This window comes from Oncorhynchus keta, chromosome 32, assembly GCF_023373465.1.
Source record: "Oncorhynchus keta strain PuntledgeMale-10-30-2019 chromosome 32, Oket_V2, whole genome shotgun sequence".
Lineage (NCBI taxonomy): Eukaryota > Metazoa > Chordata > Actinopteri > Salmoniformes > Salmonidae > Oncorhynchus > Oncorhynchus keta.
In genome coordinates this window covers 8390350-8409093 of record NC_068452.1, presented here as the reverse complement: position 1 = coordinate 8409093, position 18744 = coordinate 8390350, and the positions used below count along the sequence as shown (strand labels likewise).

The 18744-nt window shown below is 44.9% G+C and overlaps 1 protein-coding gene across 1 annotated transcript in view; it reads left to right on the top strand.

Moving 5' to 3' along the window:
- The window catches only part of LOC118364982 (probable helicase with zinc finger domain), a 58915-nt gene that overhangs the window by 26187 nt on the left and 13984 nt on the right, over positions 1-18744 (top strand). The window contains 10 exon segments of the mRNA XM_052490161.1: positions 1464-1609; positions 2149-2296; positions 3396-3579; positions 4571-4799; positions 8905-9172; positions 13855-13906; positions 14873-15060; positions 17059-17281; positions 17407-17489; positions 18231-18732. Coding sequence (XP_052346121.1) covers positions 1464-1609; positions 2149-2296; positions 3396-3579; positions 4571-4799; positions 8905-9172; positions 13855-13906; positions 14873-15060; positions 17059-17281; positions 17407-17489; positions 18231-18732 — 2023 coding nt within the window.

Below are 18744 nucleotides of genomic sequence, written 5' to 3'. Positions count from 1 at the left end.
GCGTTCTGCAGACCTTTGCCAAGCTAACAAATAAAAACCAGTGTATCGCCCAAGTCCTTTACATTTCCGTGTGCTTTGGACTCCGTCGTTAGCCTGAGGCTCACTTCACATTGGCCGTGAGTGAAACAGACTGAGGAAAGAAAGAACTTGTCAGAGAGAGCATGTTTACCATTCACAGTCCAGTCAGACGAGGCAAACTAAACGAAACTCCCCCTGTCATTCAAGCTTTGTGGAACACTCCAAAGTAGCCTCTTATTTCCGTTTCTTTTTGTGTTCTGGACATTGTGTTTATTTTAGTGCGACAGGATTAAGAGTGGGCAGTAGATAAATACACCCCGAGGGAGTTTAACCGTGCGATAACGGTTTTAATTATTTCTCCACTCCTTCCTCCCTGAAGGAACAGCGCCTTCAAACACGCTCAATTCTCCTCTCCTGCTTCTCCTCTGTCACTTTCTTTCTCTTGCTCTCTCTCTCTCTCTCCCTCTCCCTCTATCTCCCTCTACATCCTAATCTGTTGCACATTGTTTGTGCGCTACGTGTCTGTTGCCAAGGAGGATTTGTTTGCCCCTCCTCCTACTCTCTTCTGTCTTATCACTCTTCATTATGGGATGTTTTGTGTCTCAGATGAAAGAAGTAGGCTGAGAATAGTGAATGAAGGTCCCCGGTTCCTGTTGACTTCAGGTCTTCTATCTGCTGTTCGAGCCTTATTTAAATGCCTGGCTGAACTTTTCCCCTGAGACTGGGAGGTTCAACCTGGAGCTACATTACCACAAACACAAAACAATCTAGTTCAGCCAGTGTCAGATTAGAGGTAATTGCTATTGGGGGGGGTTGTGTGTCTTCAGCGCGCATCTTAATCAAAGTTGCCGTTGAGGATGTTTCCGGAGCACCTCAACTTGTTACGCTAACTTTAACTATTAGTATGTCTTATTGTTGCGTCGTGGAGGGAACCTGCAAGTAAGCGGTCAGTTGGACAGTGTTTACCATGTTGTGTCCTGTACAAACGACGAATAAAACGTGGAACTTTACAAATCACGTTAATGGCGCAACATCGCAGCAGAAATGTAGCTACCGATGATAAGATGCTGGCCACAGGTCCAAACGGGTTGGACGGGAACTCATTGATTTGGAGCATTGTGTTATCTACACGGATTGCATGACTCGAGCTGTCGAAGAGCAGACGAAGTCTGTTCCGCAAGTCAGATGTACATTATCTGAACCAAAAGTAGGTGTAGAATACATTTGGATCAAACCAAATATTGCCACACATGTACAGTTCCAGTTATATTGACTACAAATGCAGAGAAGAAACAACTCCAGTCAGGCTGTATCACCACCTGCACTTCCCTGTTGCATTAAAAAGAAACACAAATAAAAATTAATTAACATGCATTTTACTCAATGTTTTTGGGCTGCCCTCACTTCTCTACCTCCCCTCTCTTTTCCCTGTTCCCTCCCTCCAGCTCAGTCCGTTTGTGTACAGCGAGTTTTCTCGAGAGCGCAACCTGCATGTGTCGCTGTTGGACCGGCTGTACGAGCACTACCCAGCCGAGTTCCCCTGCCGCATCCTGCTCTGTGAAAACTACCGCTCCCACGAAGCGATCATCAGGTAGGTGTGAACTTCATCACGTCGCCGAGACTGATCCAATTTTCACCCTGACTCTGCAACGTCGTTTACAAATGAGGGATTTTATGCAGACAGAAGACTTGACGGTTCCTCTTGGCTATTGACCGACATTAAAGCCCAATGTACACCGAGTCCCATGACCACCCTTGTTAAACAATTCTCAGATGGGGAAGCTGACATTTTTAAGTGGTGGTTTATGAAAGAAGCTTACGCAATGGGTTTGAAGTGGTTTCTCCACCTTAAAGTGGTCTTGGTATTTTATCTAATGCTTTTCACTCACACACATTTACGTTTGGACAACTTTGTGAATGCACATTTCTTTACAAGAACCTCGAAAAGTCACTAGGAACGGCAAGGACCACATGGAAGGGAAAACTACCAAAAACAGATGGCACCATTGTCGAAGAATAGCCACAATGCACGCAACCGTATACCGTATACAACGCTTCATGCAACCATGCTTTTCTCCACTGACATTTTGTGAAGACCCACTGATGTTAAGTCTCCCTCCCTCCCTCCAGCTACACGTCAGAACTGTTCTACGACGGGAAGCTGATGGCCAGCGGGAAGCAGCCGTCTCACAAGGACTTCTACCCGCTGACCTTCTTCACGGCGCGCGGCGAGGACGTCCAGGAGAAGAACAGCACGGCCTACTACAACAACGCAGAGGTATAAACCCTTTTGTTCCCTGTACGCCACTGACTTAGGACTGCATTGATGGAATGAATTACATTTTGATTGAATTGAATTGGTGCTTTCATGGTGAGTTGAAATGGTTAATCATTCAATGGAATTGAGTTGAAATGCACACGCGGGCAAAACTCACCCCATTCAGTCAACATTACTTTGATGTATTACTTGTGCCTCATACTACCGCGCTTCACAACCAGACGTTTGACACAACCACTAAATGCTAATTCCTTGTGAAAGTCCAGCATTTGAACCAGGCACTCCAGCGACTGAGTTTGAAATTCAGAGGTGCCTCTGCTAAATCTGAGGGGCAACTTGCCAAGTTGACCCCTGAACCCAGCTGACAGAAGCTGCCCAATTAAATTGGATCTACTCCTATCACAGCGCTGCGCTAACCTGTCATAGACGCCACAGGAATTACCCTACCTCCCTTTGATGACACCGCGCCTGTGTCAAACGGTTTCGGGACATTAGCATAATGTCATAGGTTTAGGTTGCCTTGATTTAAGCGTGTGTCCTGTTTGTCTGCTGATGTGACGTCTGGATTCTCCAAGTTTTTTTCTTCTTCTCTCCTCTTGGCTGAAAAGGCCCCTTGAGCAGCAGTCATTTCCGCCGTCTCTTTAGCTCTGCTTTCTCTTTAAGTGTTTTAAGCCCTGGTTAAGTACTTTGGTGACTCATAAATAATGGCAACAACTTACAATGGACTTTCTCCTGCGTTGCACTTGTAAAGATTCAATTGACACCAATGGAAGACGAAAAGGTTTTTGGCGGGAGGCAACAGGGCCGAGGCGGGGTGCCCTGCCTTCCAGGACAATTGTTTCTATCCAGGACCACGAAAAAGCGCCCCACCTTGTAGTCAGTGGGGACTGGAGAGTAGGGTGAATTTGCCCCTAGATTCTGATCTTGGGTCAGTTTTGCATTTCCACCATTTATGGTTAAGGCTAATATTGGGGAGGGGAAGCTGATCCTAGATCTGTACCTAGGGGAAGCTTCACCCCAGAGAGATGCCGATTTTCAGACATGATCTATGAGAAACACTGGCACTTGTAACCAGTCTCTCCCTCCTGTGTTACTCGAGGTGTTTGAGATCGTGGAGCGGGTGGAGGAGATGCGCAAGAAGTGGCCGGTGGCGTGGGGCAAGCTGGACGAGGGCAGCATTGGCGTGGTGTCGCCCTACGCTGACCAGGTATTCCGCATCCGCGCCGAGCTCCGAAAGAAGAGGATGCACGAGGTCAGCGTGGAGAGGGTGCTCAACGTCCAAGGTGAGAAGAATACTATATTTAATCCATTTCCTTACAATTGTTTATTTCATTTAACTTAAGACACTACATTCCACTGTAACCCATGGCACAGGCGGCCATTTGGCACATATTTGCTATCAAATAGAATGAGAATGTCAATACCGCAATCACAATGGAATTGTAACGATCAAATCCCATACTACTCATACACTGAAGCATTTACAGGACTTTCACTGTGGAACTTTCCTGTTCTCCCATTTTCAAATTCTGTTTTGGCATTCTAAGACGGCAGAGGTTTTTAAAGTGTGACCCTTCCCATTTCTACCCGACAACTCCGAGATTCTCAATGATCGTGTGTGAGATGTGGGGCCGGCGCAGTTGGCAGCAGCACTTCACATCTTCCCTCCTAACATAGTCTGTCTCTCATCTCCCAGCTAGCAGCTTCTCTCGTCTCCGGGACGAGGCTAATGCTCCCAGTGGCAACAAACACTCTCACACACACACTCTCACACACACTCACAGCCATACGCTGCTGCTTCCAGCTCATTAACTCTCTCATTAAGGAGAAGATGCAGCGATCAGGACGGATCTCACAACACACAGTTGTCTCTGTTTCTCAATGTGGTGTTGGTGTACAGTACACACACACTAGCTGGAGTTTGGGTGTGAATTTTTGTATTTTTTTTGTATTTGCCAAACTCCCAAAGCTTTGTCATGAATAATTTCTGCAGTAATTGGATCGTATTTTGGGTCATGAATGATGTCAGTGCCTGGTTGAGGTACTTGGATCATATAATTATTATTATGTCATGAATTAGTAATTGTTTCTATGAGATTAATATCCACGAAGAACACTGAATATGACCAGTGGCACTTATTGACTTAATGAAAAAGCATTGTATGAATGCAATTCATTTCTAAAACCATACAACACACTAGCTCCTCAGTGCTGGCTGAAAACTAAGGTCTAAACCGGCCTTGTATGTTCCCCCCTTCCCCTCCCTCTCTCCAGGTAAGCAGTTCCGGGTGCTCTTCCTGAGCACAGTGCGCACGCGGCACACCTGCAAGCACAAACAGACGGCTATCAAGCGCAAGGAGCAGCTGGTGGAGGACTCTACAGAGGACCTGGACTACGGCTTCCTGTCCAACTACAAGCTGCTCAACACAGCCATCACTCGCGCCCAGTCCCTGGTGGCCGTGGTGGGAGACCCCATAGCGCTCTGCTCGGTGGGCCGCTGCAGGTACAAAAAAACAACCAGGAAGTGTTGTCATGGGTTCGGGCCCTGTTTTTGAATACTTAAATGAATCCTTCCTTGAACAAATCCCTGATCTGACATGGCCGGATTGGTGAAAGCTATACGGTAGAACTGTTGCTTACACCTATCAATCTGGGTTAGATCAGTGATTACTCCAAGGGATGGAGGTAGAATGGGTGTGATTTTATAGTGCTCAAGCAGGGCCTGGAGTTTTCCCTGGTCACGTCCTAGTCATCCATGTATTGCACTAGAAATGTTGCCGTTTTCATGTTCCATTACATGTTCTGAAGGCTCACGGTAAATGTTACGCTTTGCAGTGTGGGTGGAAGGGGCACAGTTGGTGTGTCAGCTGTGCAGGAGGAAGAAGTAGCACAGTGGGGGGTATATGTCCCTGCCAGGCTGGCTCGCTCTACCTCTGCCCCACACACTCATTCACACACCCTCCCCAAACCCTCTCCAATGCACACCCGTGGAGTGTCAGCTTAAGATGACATCATAACGCCAGGCCCTGACTAAGCCATTGACATCAGCAATGTGCTCTGGAAGGGTGGGGCAAGGGTGCACTACTTGGTTTTTCTCCAATGGAACTGAAATATGGGGGGGGGGGTGTATTGAATTTGGTGCAGCTATTTGTGACCTATAAGAGTTCTCATCTTTGCCCTGAATGGTATTAAGCCAAAATCGACACTTTGCCTAGTTCTGTGTTGTTTGCGTCTGAATTTTCCCCATATTCAAAGCGTCTTCATGGCTGGGGCACAGATTCCGCTACCCCATTCCCCATTGCAAACACACACAAACAACACCCCCACGGCGCTCACCAACCCCCAGCTGCAGTCCCTCTCTCCCGTTGCCATGGCAACTGTTGAGCGTCAGCCATTCGCGGCATCCGGCTACGGCAGTTGTTTAGAAAATGCCCCCAGTTAAATCAATGGCGCTAACGAGGAAGAAGCTCTGTTTCGATGGACTATCTTAATGCCTGGGGGGGGGGGCACCCCCAGGCTGGTCATGGCCCCCCCCAGGCTGGTCATGGCCCCCCCCAGGCTGGTCATGGCCCCCCCCAGGCTGGTCATGGCCCCCCCCAGGCTGGTCATGGCCCCCCCAGGCTGGTCATGGCCCCCCCCCAGGCTGGTCATGGCCCCATAGAGTAGGCTGCACAGTACAGGTGCACTTGATGTGCATACATGCTCGCTCATACACACTCACACACATGGCGGGTGGGAAAGAGGAGGAGCATGAGCGGGTAGCCACAAAGGTTAAGCAGCCTGACTACAGAGAGAGGCCATGGCAGTTCGATATACACATTAGAGGTCGACCGACTATGATTTTCAACACCGATACAGATAATTGGAGGACCAAAAAAGCTGATACCGATTAATCGGCCGATTTTAAAATAAAATAACAATGTATTTGTAATAATGACACTAACTTAATATAATGCATCAATAAAATCAATTTAGCCTCAAGTAGATAATGAAACATGTTCAATTTGGTTTAAATAATGCAAAAACAAAGTGTTGGCGAAGAATGTAAAAGTGCAATATGTGCCATGTAAGAAAGCTAACGTTTCAGTTCCTTGCTCAGAACATGAGAACATATGAAAGCTGGTGGTTCCTTTTAACGTGAGTCTTCACACCAGCCTCATCTCGGGAGTTGATAGGTTTGAAGTCATAAACAGCGCAATGCTTGACGCACAATGAAGAGCTGCTGGCAAACGCACAAAAGTGCTGTTTGAACGAATGTTTACGCGCCTGCTTCTGCCTACCACCGCTCAGTCAGATACTTAGATACGTGTATGCTCAGTCAGATTATATGCAACACAGAACACACTAGATAATATCTAGTAATATCATCAACCATGTGTAGTTAACTAGTGATTATGGTTGATTGTTTTTCACAAGATAAGTTTAATGCTAGCTAGCAACTTACCGTGGCTTACTGCATTCGCGTAACAGGCAGTCTCCTTGTGGAGTGCAACGAGAGAGAGGCAGGTCGTTATATTGCGTTGGACTAGTTCACTGTAAGGTTGCACGATTGTATCCCCCGAGCTGACAAGGTGAAAATCTGTCGTTCTGCCCCTGAACGAGGCAGTTAACCCACCGTTCCTAGGCTGTCAATGAAAATAAGAATGTGTTCTTAACTGACTTGCCTAGTTAAATAAAGATTAAATAAAGGTGAAAAACTAAAGGCGCCCAAAAATACCAATTTCCGATTATTATGAAAACTTGAAATCGGCCCTAATTAATCGGCCATTCCGATTAATCTGTCAACCTCTAATACATATATAACCCTCCACAGTGAAAGATGTCACCAAGCAAATCATGATCTCTCTTATCTTTTTTGACGCTTCTACTATTGCTCACATGATTCACATGGTCTTTCGTGAGTGACGTGTGGAATACAGTCGCGCTCTTGATGAATGCACATCGAATAAACAAACAAATTGACGGTGAATTTACTAATTCAATTTGTTTTACGGATTGTGTACAATTGATTGAATTCACCATCTATTTGGACTTAACTCAGAATGAACAGATTGTGTTGTCTCTGTCCATGCCGCCTGTGTGGGCTTTGTTGTGGGTCATGGAAGCGATGCCTTAAATGCGGGTAATCTGATGAGACGAGATAGCGATGGGGTGGGGGTGGTCTAGCCTATGGGAGGGACAGACTCCGACCATCTTATTGATGCCTGATTTAACAAAAAATAGCCTTTGCAAGTCACTGCAGATCAATCATATAACCCAGACACACATCTACCTCTCATCCAGCCACAATAAGGAGTGAAGATGCACGTTGCCACTGGAGTCCTTGCGCTGTGTTCTGAGAGACGTGCACTATACCACAATAGCCATAATTGTGAGGTGCCCTCCCCTCCATTTGATACCAGCACAAAAACCTTGCATTTGCTTTCAGAGCAAAGCTCGAGATTCATAGAAATGTAAATTCAATACCATTTAATATTCTATAAGGATTTTTCAATTTACTCTTTAAATGGAGTTGAAATGGAACTGACCCTTAAGTTAGGGAGTAGTGAATCTCGCAAGCTTCCGTCATGGTGATGCTTTGTCATCGCGGCGTCTCCACTCGATGCAGTCAAAATAAGTGACAGCTTATGTTCCCTTGGCCACAGGTTCTGCAGTTAATGTGCAAATATGTGAATAATTTCCCTAATTTTTATCCACTCGGACATTATGCAAGTTGTGTTGTTTCCGTACGCTCGCACACACACACTCACACACAAAAACATGCAAATCATAGACTCGTACACGGTCTACTCGTCAGAACTGATCTGTTATGAACATGACAACCCCACTAAAGACATGTTCTTTTGAATTGACAAAGAACTTAATTTGCTTTGGTGTTGCTGCCTACAATAGCCCTTTTTTCAGTGAACCATGATTTATTCATTTATGCTACAGGAGCCATCTACTGTAGTAGGTGGTTTAATAAACTAATTCTGAAAGTAGAAGCCATTCACATGAAGATTCTGTGAAAGATTTGACTTTTTATTTAAAGATTTGACTTTTATTTAACCTTTTTGACGGGGAGTCTTTTCCAGATGAGCCCTGTATATAGCACCCCAATACACATCAAGATACAATAAACACATTAAACTACACGTTATTGTACACAACGATACACAAAAAGCAAAACACAATCATAAAAACCAGACATTTTTCAGTGAAAAGAATGTCTGAAATGCCCTATAGGCACCAATTCCTCCCATTTTAAAGCATATTGTAGATCGTTCCACATGTAAGGTGCAAGGAAATGAAAGGCTGAATTACCTAAGAGTTAACCAACCCTGTGAACGGGTTAGGTAAGTCGGACGTTTGTGGAGCAGGGCTTTGTAAACAAAAAGTGCGTAATGATGTGATCTACGTGACTTGTGTGTGTGTGTGTGTGTGTGTGTGTGTGTGTGTGTGCGCGCGCGCGCCTTGTGCACTAGGCATTTCTTGAAATAATGACTTAAGTCAGCGTGTCAGCAAGTGTGCAACCAAGTGTTTGTGAGTCAAGATAAAGTGTATTATGAGAACACGTCCATATATGTCCATGCCACTCACATCACCCCCCCTCTCCTCCCCTCTAACAGAAAGTTCTGGGAGAAGTTCATCTCCATCTGCCACGAGAACGCCAGCCTGCACGGCATCACCTTTGAGCAGATCAAGGCCCAGCTGGAGGCCCTTGAGCTCAAGAAGACCTACGTGCTCAACCCGCTGGCGCCCGAGTTCATCCCCCGCGCCCTGCGGCCCCAGCCGGCCCAGCACCCCCATCATCACCATCACCATCACCCACACCCCCAGGGACACACGGCCAGCAAGCAGCCCGGGCCCCAGCAGCAACAGCAGTCTCCTCCGAAGGTAAGTGGGTTAAGCCTGGGGGAGGGGTGGCAGAGCAGCTGTGGGTCTTGGGGCTGTGGGTCTTGGGTGTGGTGGTGTAATAGAATACTTAAGGTTGGAGGTACTGTGCATTGAGGTCTTGATTGTACTGGTTTTTGTGTCAAGAACTGCAACGCTGCTGGGTTTTTCACACTCAACAGTTTCCCGTGTGGTCCACCACCCAAAGGACATCCAGCCAACTTGACACAACTGTAGGAAGCATTGGAGTCAGCATGGGCCAGCATCATGTGGAACGCTTTCGACACCTTGTAGAGTCCATGCCCCAGCTAATTGAGGCTCTTCTGAGGGCAAAAGGGGGTACTCCTAGTGTTTTCTACACTCAGTGTATATTAAGCGAACAATGATGAGAGATGGGGCTGGCACAATTACTTTATAACCATGTAACTGACCGTTATGGATGAAGACAGTCATGAAAATAAAATAACCATAACTGTAAAAAATGGTATAAGTTTTGTGTGGAACAAAAAGCTGATTGAAGACAGGACGTCCGGGCATTTGAGTCCGCTTCTGCTGTAACATGGACTTTACAACATGATGAAACTTTGTTGCTCGTTGCTGAAACAATCAAAGGTGTTGTAGCAAACAAGTCTTTCCTGCAGCAGCACATGCAGTCAAGAGTGGAGGAGAAACTGTCAGTCTCAACAAAAATAGGATAGGACTGGCTACTTCAGAGTCTGGTTCCTCTCTAGGTTTCTTCCTTGATTCCTGCCTTCCTAGGGAGTTTTTCCTAGCCACCGTGCCTCTACATCTGCGTTGCTTGCTCTCTGGGGTTTTAGGCTCTGTTTCTGTGTAAGCATTTTGTGACAACTGCTGTTGTAAAAATGCTCTATAAATATATTTGATTGAGAGATGTATGTCGTTTTATTTATTTTTTGGGGGGTGAATGTGACCATTTTGCTAACCAATAATCTTCATCCATAATTCCCTGACTGTCAGAGCCCTAATGAGAGGGATGCATGGCTCTGGCTATCAGTATCGTTGTCTTGGTGGTAGTACAAGAGTACACTCAGAACTCGCGTAGTCAGTGGTTTTAGAGCTCAAGGAATTAATCTTTTCAATTCAGTTCAATACAACGTAATTGGTTCCCTCGCGGGCCTTTTTGGAAAACATTTCGGAACATTTTGTACTTTTTGTGGTTACTTCAAGAGTAGTTTCCTCAAGTAACTCCTCTAGATAGTTGTAATTATTATCGCAAAACCATGTTTTTATTTTCGAAAGTGGGTTTTGAAAAGACGAGGAGAGAATAACCGCTTGAGTTTGTACGAGTGCCTTTTGCTTTTTTTCTTATTTTCCCCCCCCTGTGAAAATGTTAACTGTTTATCTGATGTCCTCGCTACAGGCGTAAAGGTTAACTCAATCACCACAGCTGCCAAGCTGTATTGCCCACTGAGTGAAGTGGATATCCACATCACACACACTTCTCTGTGCGTACATACACGGTAACACCGAATTGAGCATACTGGCTCTCTCTCACACACACACACACACACACACACACATACAAAGTGGGTTGGTTACAGGCTCTTACTCTGGGCGGTAAAATGTTTAAAAAAACAATATACCAGTATTCATTCATGGACCGGGTAGGATTTTTACATACCCTCTATAAAGCTATTTTCATGTTTGATTTATAACGTTAAATTATTCAGTAATGACTTGAAAAAAAATATGGTAATCATCCGTTTTTATCGCCAGTTTCTGCTAACAGCTGAGAACGGCTAGTTCACTTGCAAGCACAACAGTCAACAACTTTGGGAGTACAGACCCCCAGAAATATTCCGACTGCCCCTAGTGGTGAAAGTTACCACTGCACCTGAAGCTGAGAATACACAGTCAAATAGAATAATTATTCTCATAAAGGATTTTTTGGATGGTACTAAATAGAGGAAATTAATGCAGGAAATTAAGAAATGTGTAAATGCTGGAATTGAACAAATGACTATGCAAATGGAAACCGTTGAAGTACCAGAGTTTGAGTCTGCCAAAGAGGATTTTGAATCTCTTTTATAAAAAGTCCTACAAATAAGACTACTTCACTGTCAGTTTTGTCCTATTATTTTTGGTTGGTTTGGCTGAACAGTATATATCAATCGGAAAGGAGAAAGTTTATTAATTTGTTGCTAAGCACTAGAACTTGTATTATTCACAAATGTCAGATACCGTCATAATGTCAAAATTTAGAATAGTACCGTGATACAGTATTTTGGCCATATCGCCCAGCCCTACTACCTACCAGGTGTGACATGCACCAACACCTATACACACACTCTTGTATACACATACTCAAATAACCTGCTGTAATAAATCTTATGTCAATAAGTTAAGACCACTGATAAAAGCATATTCTAGAGGCGCTGCTGCAGCACAGAGAAACGTGCCCGAGCAGGTTTGTTTTCCATCTTGGCTGAGCAGACGAATAGCCGTGTGAGCCCATCTTGATCAAGGGTGCATTTGACATTGCTCTCCCTTTTGCGTAGACTCGTTCCGAGCTCCCAATATCTCTGGCCGAATATGGCTGCCAAGCAGGAAATGCTGCTGCCATCACCCGGTGTCCCCTGGTCTGAAGGTGTCCTCCTCCAGCTCGGTCTCGATCTCCCTCACTAGCTATGTGGCACTGGTCATCTGGCCTGGCATAGACCTATAAGAATCTATGCCAGGCAGATGCAATGGAGCTATCATTAGCCACTGTATTGCACCTGTGTGTATTGCACCTGGAGGTTGGCTTGGCAGGAGTGACATTGAGAGGCTTTGATACAGTCACCTCATGCTCCTACAGTCATCTAAAAAGATAGGGTTTACTATTGACTTCCATTTATTTTTTTTTGCTTGTCACATCGCTCATATTTCTTTATTCATATATGGTTCGGCTAAATCTAGTACAGATCAACTACAATGTCTCACCCCTGAAAATAACACATGAATATTTTATTTAAACAGCTATGAATATGCTGTATGTGGCAAGACGAGACGCATTATGCCAAGACAACCTATGCTATTAGATGCAATATTGACTTTGTGGCGACTGCTTTTAACTTCATACTAATTTTCCCCCCATATGTTACGATGGTTTTTCCAAGAAAGTTTTTATTGCTAGTGTGCACTCTGTTTGTCACTGAACTCCTAACAAATAACTTAGCCCTTATTCCTTGTAATAACAGTCGTAATGCCAACTCTCTAGCCTCGTAGGCTAGTAGTTACTACATTCGCTAGGGGTCTCAATCGTCGGTCCAGGCTGTGCATCATTAGTCTCTCCTAATTTCAGATCATCTGCTGGCTCGAAATTCGAATGAACCCCAGTCCCTGACTACAGTTTGTGCCCCTTCGTTTTAACCACAGTTCCCTGCTTTCACTTCACACGTTTTTTTTTTTTTAAATAGTTTAAACACAACCACAAGAAGCACGTCCCGATTGTCTAAACAGAAACCGGGGGAACCAAACCCGCCATCTAACCAACCGATCACGAGGCGCATCCCCCAAGGGAAAACACGTCAAGTGTTCTCAGTTTAACACCACCACCTAGGCGGGACTGTGTGCCTCAGCTCAGCTACACTGAGACACGCTGAAGTAGATTACTGCGTACGTTCTTCCGTGCATCAATAATACAACAGGTTACAATCCACCTAAAGTCAATTGGATGGAGAACGTCCGTGTTGTTGGTCACATAACAATCAATCAATGTCAGACGATGTTGTCTGAAAAATGGAATCAAATGGAATACGGCCCAATGTTGTGTGCATTAAAATGGAACCTGGTGGCACGGAATTGCCTCTCTTTGTATGGAGAGCGAGAGAAAAGAGTAGATGGAGAGAGAGAGAGAATTGACATATGTTGGTGCGTGCTTGTGCGAGTGTGTAAGTTGCTTTGGATAAAAGTGTCTGCTAAATTGGCTGTGGTGTGTGTTTGCTTGCTCACTCCAGTTAGTGTCAGTCCTCATTGCCCTATAAACAGTTGAAAAAGATGCGTAATGCATACTGTCCTTTTTTAACACTGTAACGACGTAAGGAGAGCGCTTCTGTATGCATCCATCGTAACAGCTATGGAACAGATTATGTAATGAGGCACAAGTATAGGATGGACTTTTTTTTCTTTTTCTATGAGCACAGAATTGGTCAAATGATTTAAAGAAGCGAGGAGTCTGAAAATAGGAAACCTACGACGTTTTGATGTCTTGGGGCCGGTAGTATTTCTACCCACATGACTTCACCACATGAAAACCTATTTTGGCTCAGAACAGGATGTTTGAGACGTTTTTGACCCATTGCTTGTTCTTTCTATCAGCGCTTTTCCCAAGTCGGGTCACGTTAGGTAAAACTCCTGGCCCGAGAATACTATAGCTGCCGCCCTCATGAATCCACACAGTGGCTTTATATTCTTCCAGAGCTGCAGCAGGATGCTTTATCCTCCAAGAATGTTGTTGCCATTTAGATTCAACAGCATTGGCTATTTAAAGCGTTAACCGTGTAGCCATTGTGACCAATGTGACATATGTGGGCCACCGCGGACCTTACGGTTGCCACTGCCTGCCTGCCTTGTCACATAGGGAGCCTCGCTCTCCTCCACTTACTCCCTCCCCCTCTTTTTCTATGGACTTCTCTCGCTCCATCCCTTTCTAAGGATGCCTCCCTCTCTCTCTTCTCTTCCAGGGGAAAGGTCAACATGCGAACCACACGGAGCACTTCCCACCTGAAGGATTTGGTGAGTGTCCATATTTTCTCTTCTTTCCATCTAAGTGTTGACTTGTCTATTTGTATCTCTTTCTGGAGTCCATACAAACCACTCACAGAAAGTCAAGAACACTACACTCTAGCTGTATGTCGTTTGAGGCTGAAGCACTGTCCAAGTCTTTAAACTGTCATCTCTCCACAAACATACTCGAAATGTGTTTAACCTCTTCTCCAAAGAAATACTTATTACTTTAGTCATAATACAGGAAGGACACTATTTATTAATTTTCCATTGATTGGATTCACTTCTCAATGGTTCATGTTTCACAAAGCATAGTGCACCCTACCGTGTAGGAGCGCTGTCACTGTGAATCTAGTCGCCCCGTAATGGAGAAAGCACGAGGGGGGTAGGGGAGAGCTGGATAGAAAGGAGGTATATTGTGCCATCACTTTAGACGGAGAGCTAGAGCGAAGAGGAGAACAGTGAGACGTACCAAGAGTACCATCATGTCCCCCCTATCAACTGCAGAGCTTTAGGCCCAAGGCTCATGTGGCAGCTCCTATAAGAACACTGCATGACGCCCATTATAGGGTGTAGTCTGGGAAGACATGAAGTCAGGTTAACTGTTCTTTATCCATGACTGGGGGACAAGGAATTATAGATAAACAAAAGTATCTTTCTTGCTAGATCATCACAGGAGTTGTCTACACTTGAAGACCAACATGGTGCAATTGTTGTTGTGAAAACGTTGTTGTGTTTCAAATGTATTCAAGACATCTTATAGCCAAAGAAGTACCAATTGTTTGAAAATACAATAACATTATCTCATGGGGAAATTAGCTTGGTCCGCATAGGCACAAATAACAGAGACCAAAACAATGATTAGGTCTAGATAATCACATTTTTCAGGATTAGTAACAAGACTAGCCACTGCTGTAATTAGCAGATATTAACTTTTATTTTCCTCCTCTTCTTCCTCCCCCCAACTCTCTCCAGTTCAACCCAACCCTGCGGTGTTGATGGGCAACCCCATCCGGGCATTCACGCCGCCCCTGGGGGGCACCCCTGGCGGCATGGGCAAGTCTCCCAGTCCTGTGCAGAGGATAGACCCCCACACGGGCGCCAGCATACTCTACGTGCCCGCCGTCTACGGGGCCAACATGGTCATGTCCATGCCACTGCCCGTAAGTATACTGCTACTGGGAATTGTAGTTTATTGTTGAGGAAAGACTCAATGTGTGGGTTTTGGTTTGAATTAATGAAGTGTGTTGCTTTGAGTTGGAAGGTGTTGAGGAACGGGTTAGCTGTGTGTGCAGAGCATACACTCTTATGCGTATGCATACTCGCACACACAAACTGACTTATACAGATCTTTCAGTTGGTGTACGTTCTTGGTCTAAATGTACTTTATTTGAGTCAAGGAAAACTATACTTTTTTGGTTGTAACATGATTAATTAGTCAAAGAAAAAACACGGACCCATTATGCAATACTACATTTAATTCAAACTTGTCCGCTGGGCTTTGGTGTTATGCCGAGTTGTTAACGAAAACTCAGCAGCGCGTAATGATCGCTAATAGAGTGCCAAAATCCCCATAAGCTTGATTTCGACATGTTCCCTTTGTGTTTGGGCCCTATGTCTACATCCTTCTTCATCCTCCTCTGAAAACAAGACCGAGAACAACACGTTAATTGAGAATAATGACTTCTGTTAGTCTGAACATTTTCAGCTCGGCCCGCAGGGTGAGATTTCACACTCGTTATTCCTCGCTCAGTAATGGAAAGAAAGTCAACTCTCCATCTAACCCAATCTAGGCTGTTTATTTCCCCATTAAACCATAATGGCACATGGCTGATAGAATGAGCGTTTTTAATCAGGAGGATGATTTGGCACAGCAAATTGCTGTGTCGACGAACGGAGGGGAAGGCTGTTTTAAAAATGATGTTCTTGTTCGATAGATGCAATCCTTTTTTATGTTCTTCACCGCACTAATTTTGAGTCTTTTTGTGAAACAAAAAAATATTATTTTCAGGGCCATTTTTACTTTATATTTGAGTTTTTTTTTGTTGTTGCAGATTCTTTTTTTGTAATTTTTTTGAAGATGCTTTTATATAGGAATTTGTTTATTCTATGGACCATGTAAACAATCGGGGAGTCTTCAATACTTCACATACCAATGCCTCTTCTTTTTTTTCTTTCTCTTTTTTTTGAACCTTTTGTGGAAATTATGGGTGGATGTGCTTTGTTCAAAATTGCCCTTTTCAAAATGTTAATTTTATTCTGTATTTCTGCTCATTGTTGTCAGTCAGTTTGCATCCACTGCAATAAATGGATATGTTTCACTCACCAGCTGGCCTGGCAGGTAGCAGAGTCCAATCCAATATCCTATTGCTCTCCATCTCAGAACCAGATTAATATTTTAACACTGTCTGTTTCCTCCGACCTGCATCAGCCACTGTGCTTTTCACATAGACCGTCAGAACATCGGGGGGGTGCACTAGTCTAGACCATATAATATTTGATATTATAAACTGGGTGTTTCGAGCCCTGAATGCTGATTTATTTATATCAAAGATTGTATTCCTCGGGTACAACAAAACATTTATTTTTACTGGTCTAATTACGTTGGTAAACATTTTTTTCTAATAGCAATAAGGCACCCCGGGAGTTTGGTATATGGCCAATATACAACGGCTAAGGGCTGTGTCCAGGCACACCACGTTGCGCATAAGAACAGCCTTGGTATATTGGCCATATACCACACCTTATCGGGCCTTATTGCTTAAATATCTAGCATGGTAGTTCAGCGTGACGCATCAAGGCAAGCTGCATTCACTTTCCTGCAAATTGTCAGTGGTGAAAGACTATGCATTTTACTGGGATGTCCATGAGAAAAAGGTATCATTTATTTAATTGGCCTAGGTACCAACATCACTCTTTAGGAATGATCTGTTACCTGGACTTGCACTTATTTGGTTCTAGGGATATGTTTATAATTTATGTAACAGGGACAATGCACTGTAATCAACATTTGTAGAATGAACTTCGATAGAACACCACTGGAATTAGCTGACCTGCTTCCTGTCAACCCTATCTGCTCTGACTAGGCGTATTAGGTGTATTTGATGTGTATTGATGCGTGTGCGTTGATTTATATTGACTCGTATTGATGTGGTGTCCAGTCTGTCCCCATCCAGTTGCCATGGCCCGGCTACCAGAACCGCTTTGCCATGGACCCACGCATCATGAACCACCAGGCGGCCATGGCCTACAACCTGAACCTCCTGCAGGCCCAGAACCGGGGCTCGCCCATCCCCTACAGCGGAGTCGCACACTCTTCCCCCTTGGGCATGGGCCAGCAGACTAGTCCCGACAAGGAGCTTCAGGCTGATTCCACCAGAAACGGTGTGTAGCAAATAAGTTGTTGTACTTCAATGTGGAAATGGGTAGAAAGTCTGTGTCTTAGCACAGTAACTCACACACAGTACAGAAGCTGAAAAAGTGTCTGCATTTTTTTTTAACCCCCTCAGGTAAAATGGACGGGAGTGCAAAGTTGGAGCAGAGCCGGCTACAGACACCAGAGAGGAAGACCTCGGAGATGAAGGACAAACCGGTACGTTGTTGTTGACTCGCTCTGTAGTCACCCTGTGGGCTTAGTTGGTGCTTTATCACAATGAGAAAAATGACTTTCAATGGGCTCCATTAAAGTCTCTATTTAGCAACAATTCAAATAATACATGATTTCAAAAAAGCGTTTCTTTGCTCACACATATTTAAGTATTGATATAGAGACGTTGGTTGTTAAGCAATAAAAACGACCTGTCTGTATACAACTATGTGGCAAAAGACTGGGTTGGCTTGATTGTTGACAGTATGTAAAACTATATTTACTCTCCAATTTGTATTGAAAACATAAATACATTTGCACAATCAGCACTTGTTTTCTCTCTAATACATCGTTACAATTGTTGGTTAGCGAGCTAGCGAATTTTAGCCATGTTAGCATTAACATGACATCAGTCAAAACACAAAACAACACATGGTATCAAGAACAGGATAAAACTAGCTGAAATGAGCCACCTGCGATTCCCCACATTGCAGTTTCTTGTCATCGTTTCTATCCATCTGGCCATCCAGAATCACAACAATACACAGACTTCTGCCCGAGTGAAGCATCGTTTTCGTGACGTTGTCAGCTAACCCATTCGTAGTTACTGAACTATTTAGAATTGATACATGGATAAATGAATACGTATCTAAGTTTAATATAGTTTAATTCATTATGTAGAATTGCTGTATGGCTAAATGAGCAATGTGATTGTAGCCCAGCTCACACTGTGTTCAACTGCTCCAGGGAGAGTGTGATCCGGGCGGTGGTCGGACTCTGGACTCTCAGACAGATGGACTGGGCTTCCCCAACGCCATGCTCCACCGCAAGGACAACTCAAGCCAAAGACCCCTCAACTACCACCTGGCGCCCCCCAACCCGGCCTTTGCCCCCCATCCCGTGGGTCGGGCCTTCCCCCCACAGTACCCCGGCGTGTCCAGGCTCCCCTTTAGGGTGCCGTCCCAGCACCCAGGTGGGGGCCCGGCCATGGGCCAGTCTAACCAGCATCACTCGGCCCAGCTATCACCAGCCTACGACAGTGGCAGGCACAATCCCTCGTTCTTTGGTGGGGTCATGGCCTCCCACAGGGTTGTGCCAGAGACTGAAGAGGAGGGGCCGGAGGACATGGGGAATTCCATGAGGTCCCAGATGGGCCACCAAGGGGCGCACCACCCAGCCCTGTCGCAGCCCAGCCGAGTTAACAGCTTCGGGGAGGAGAACCAGGAAGGAGGCCTGGGAGATGGGATGGGTGAGTTCTACC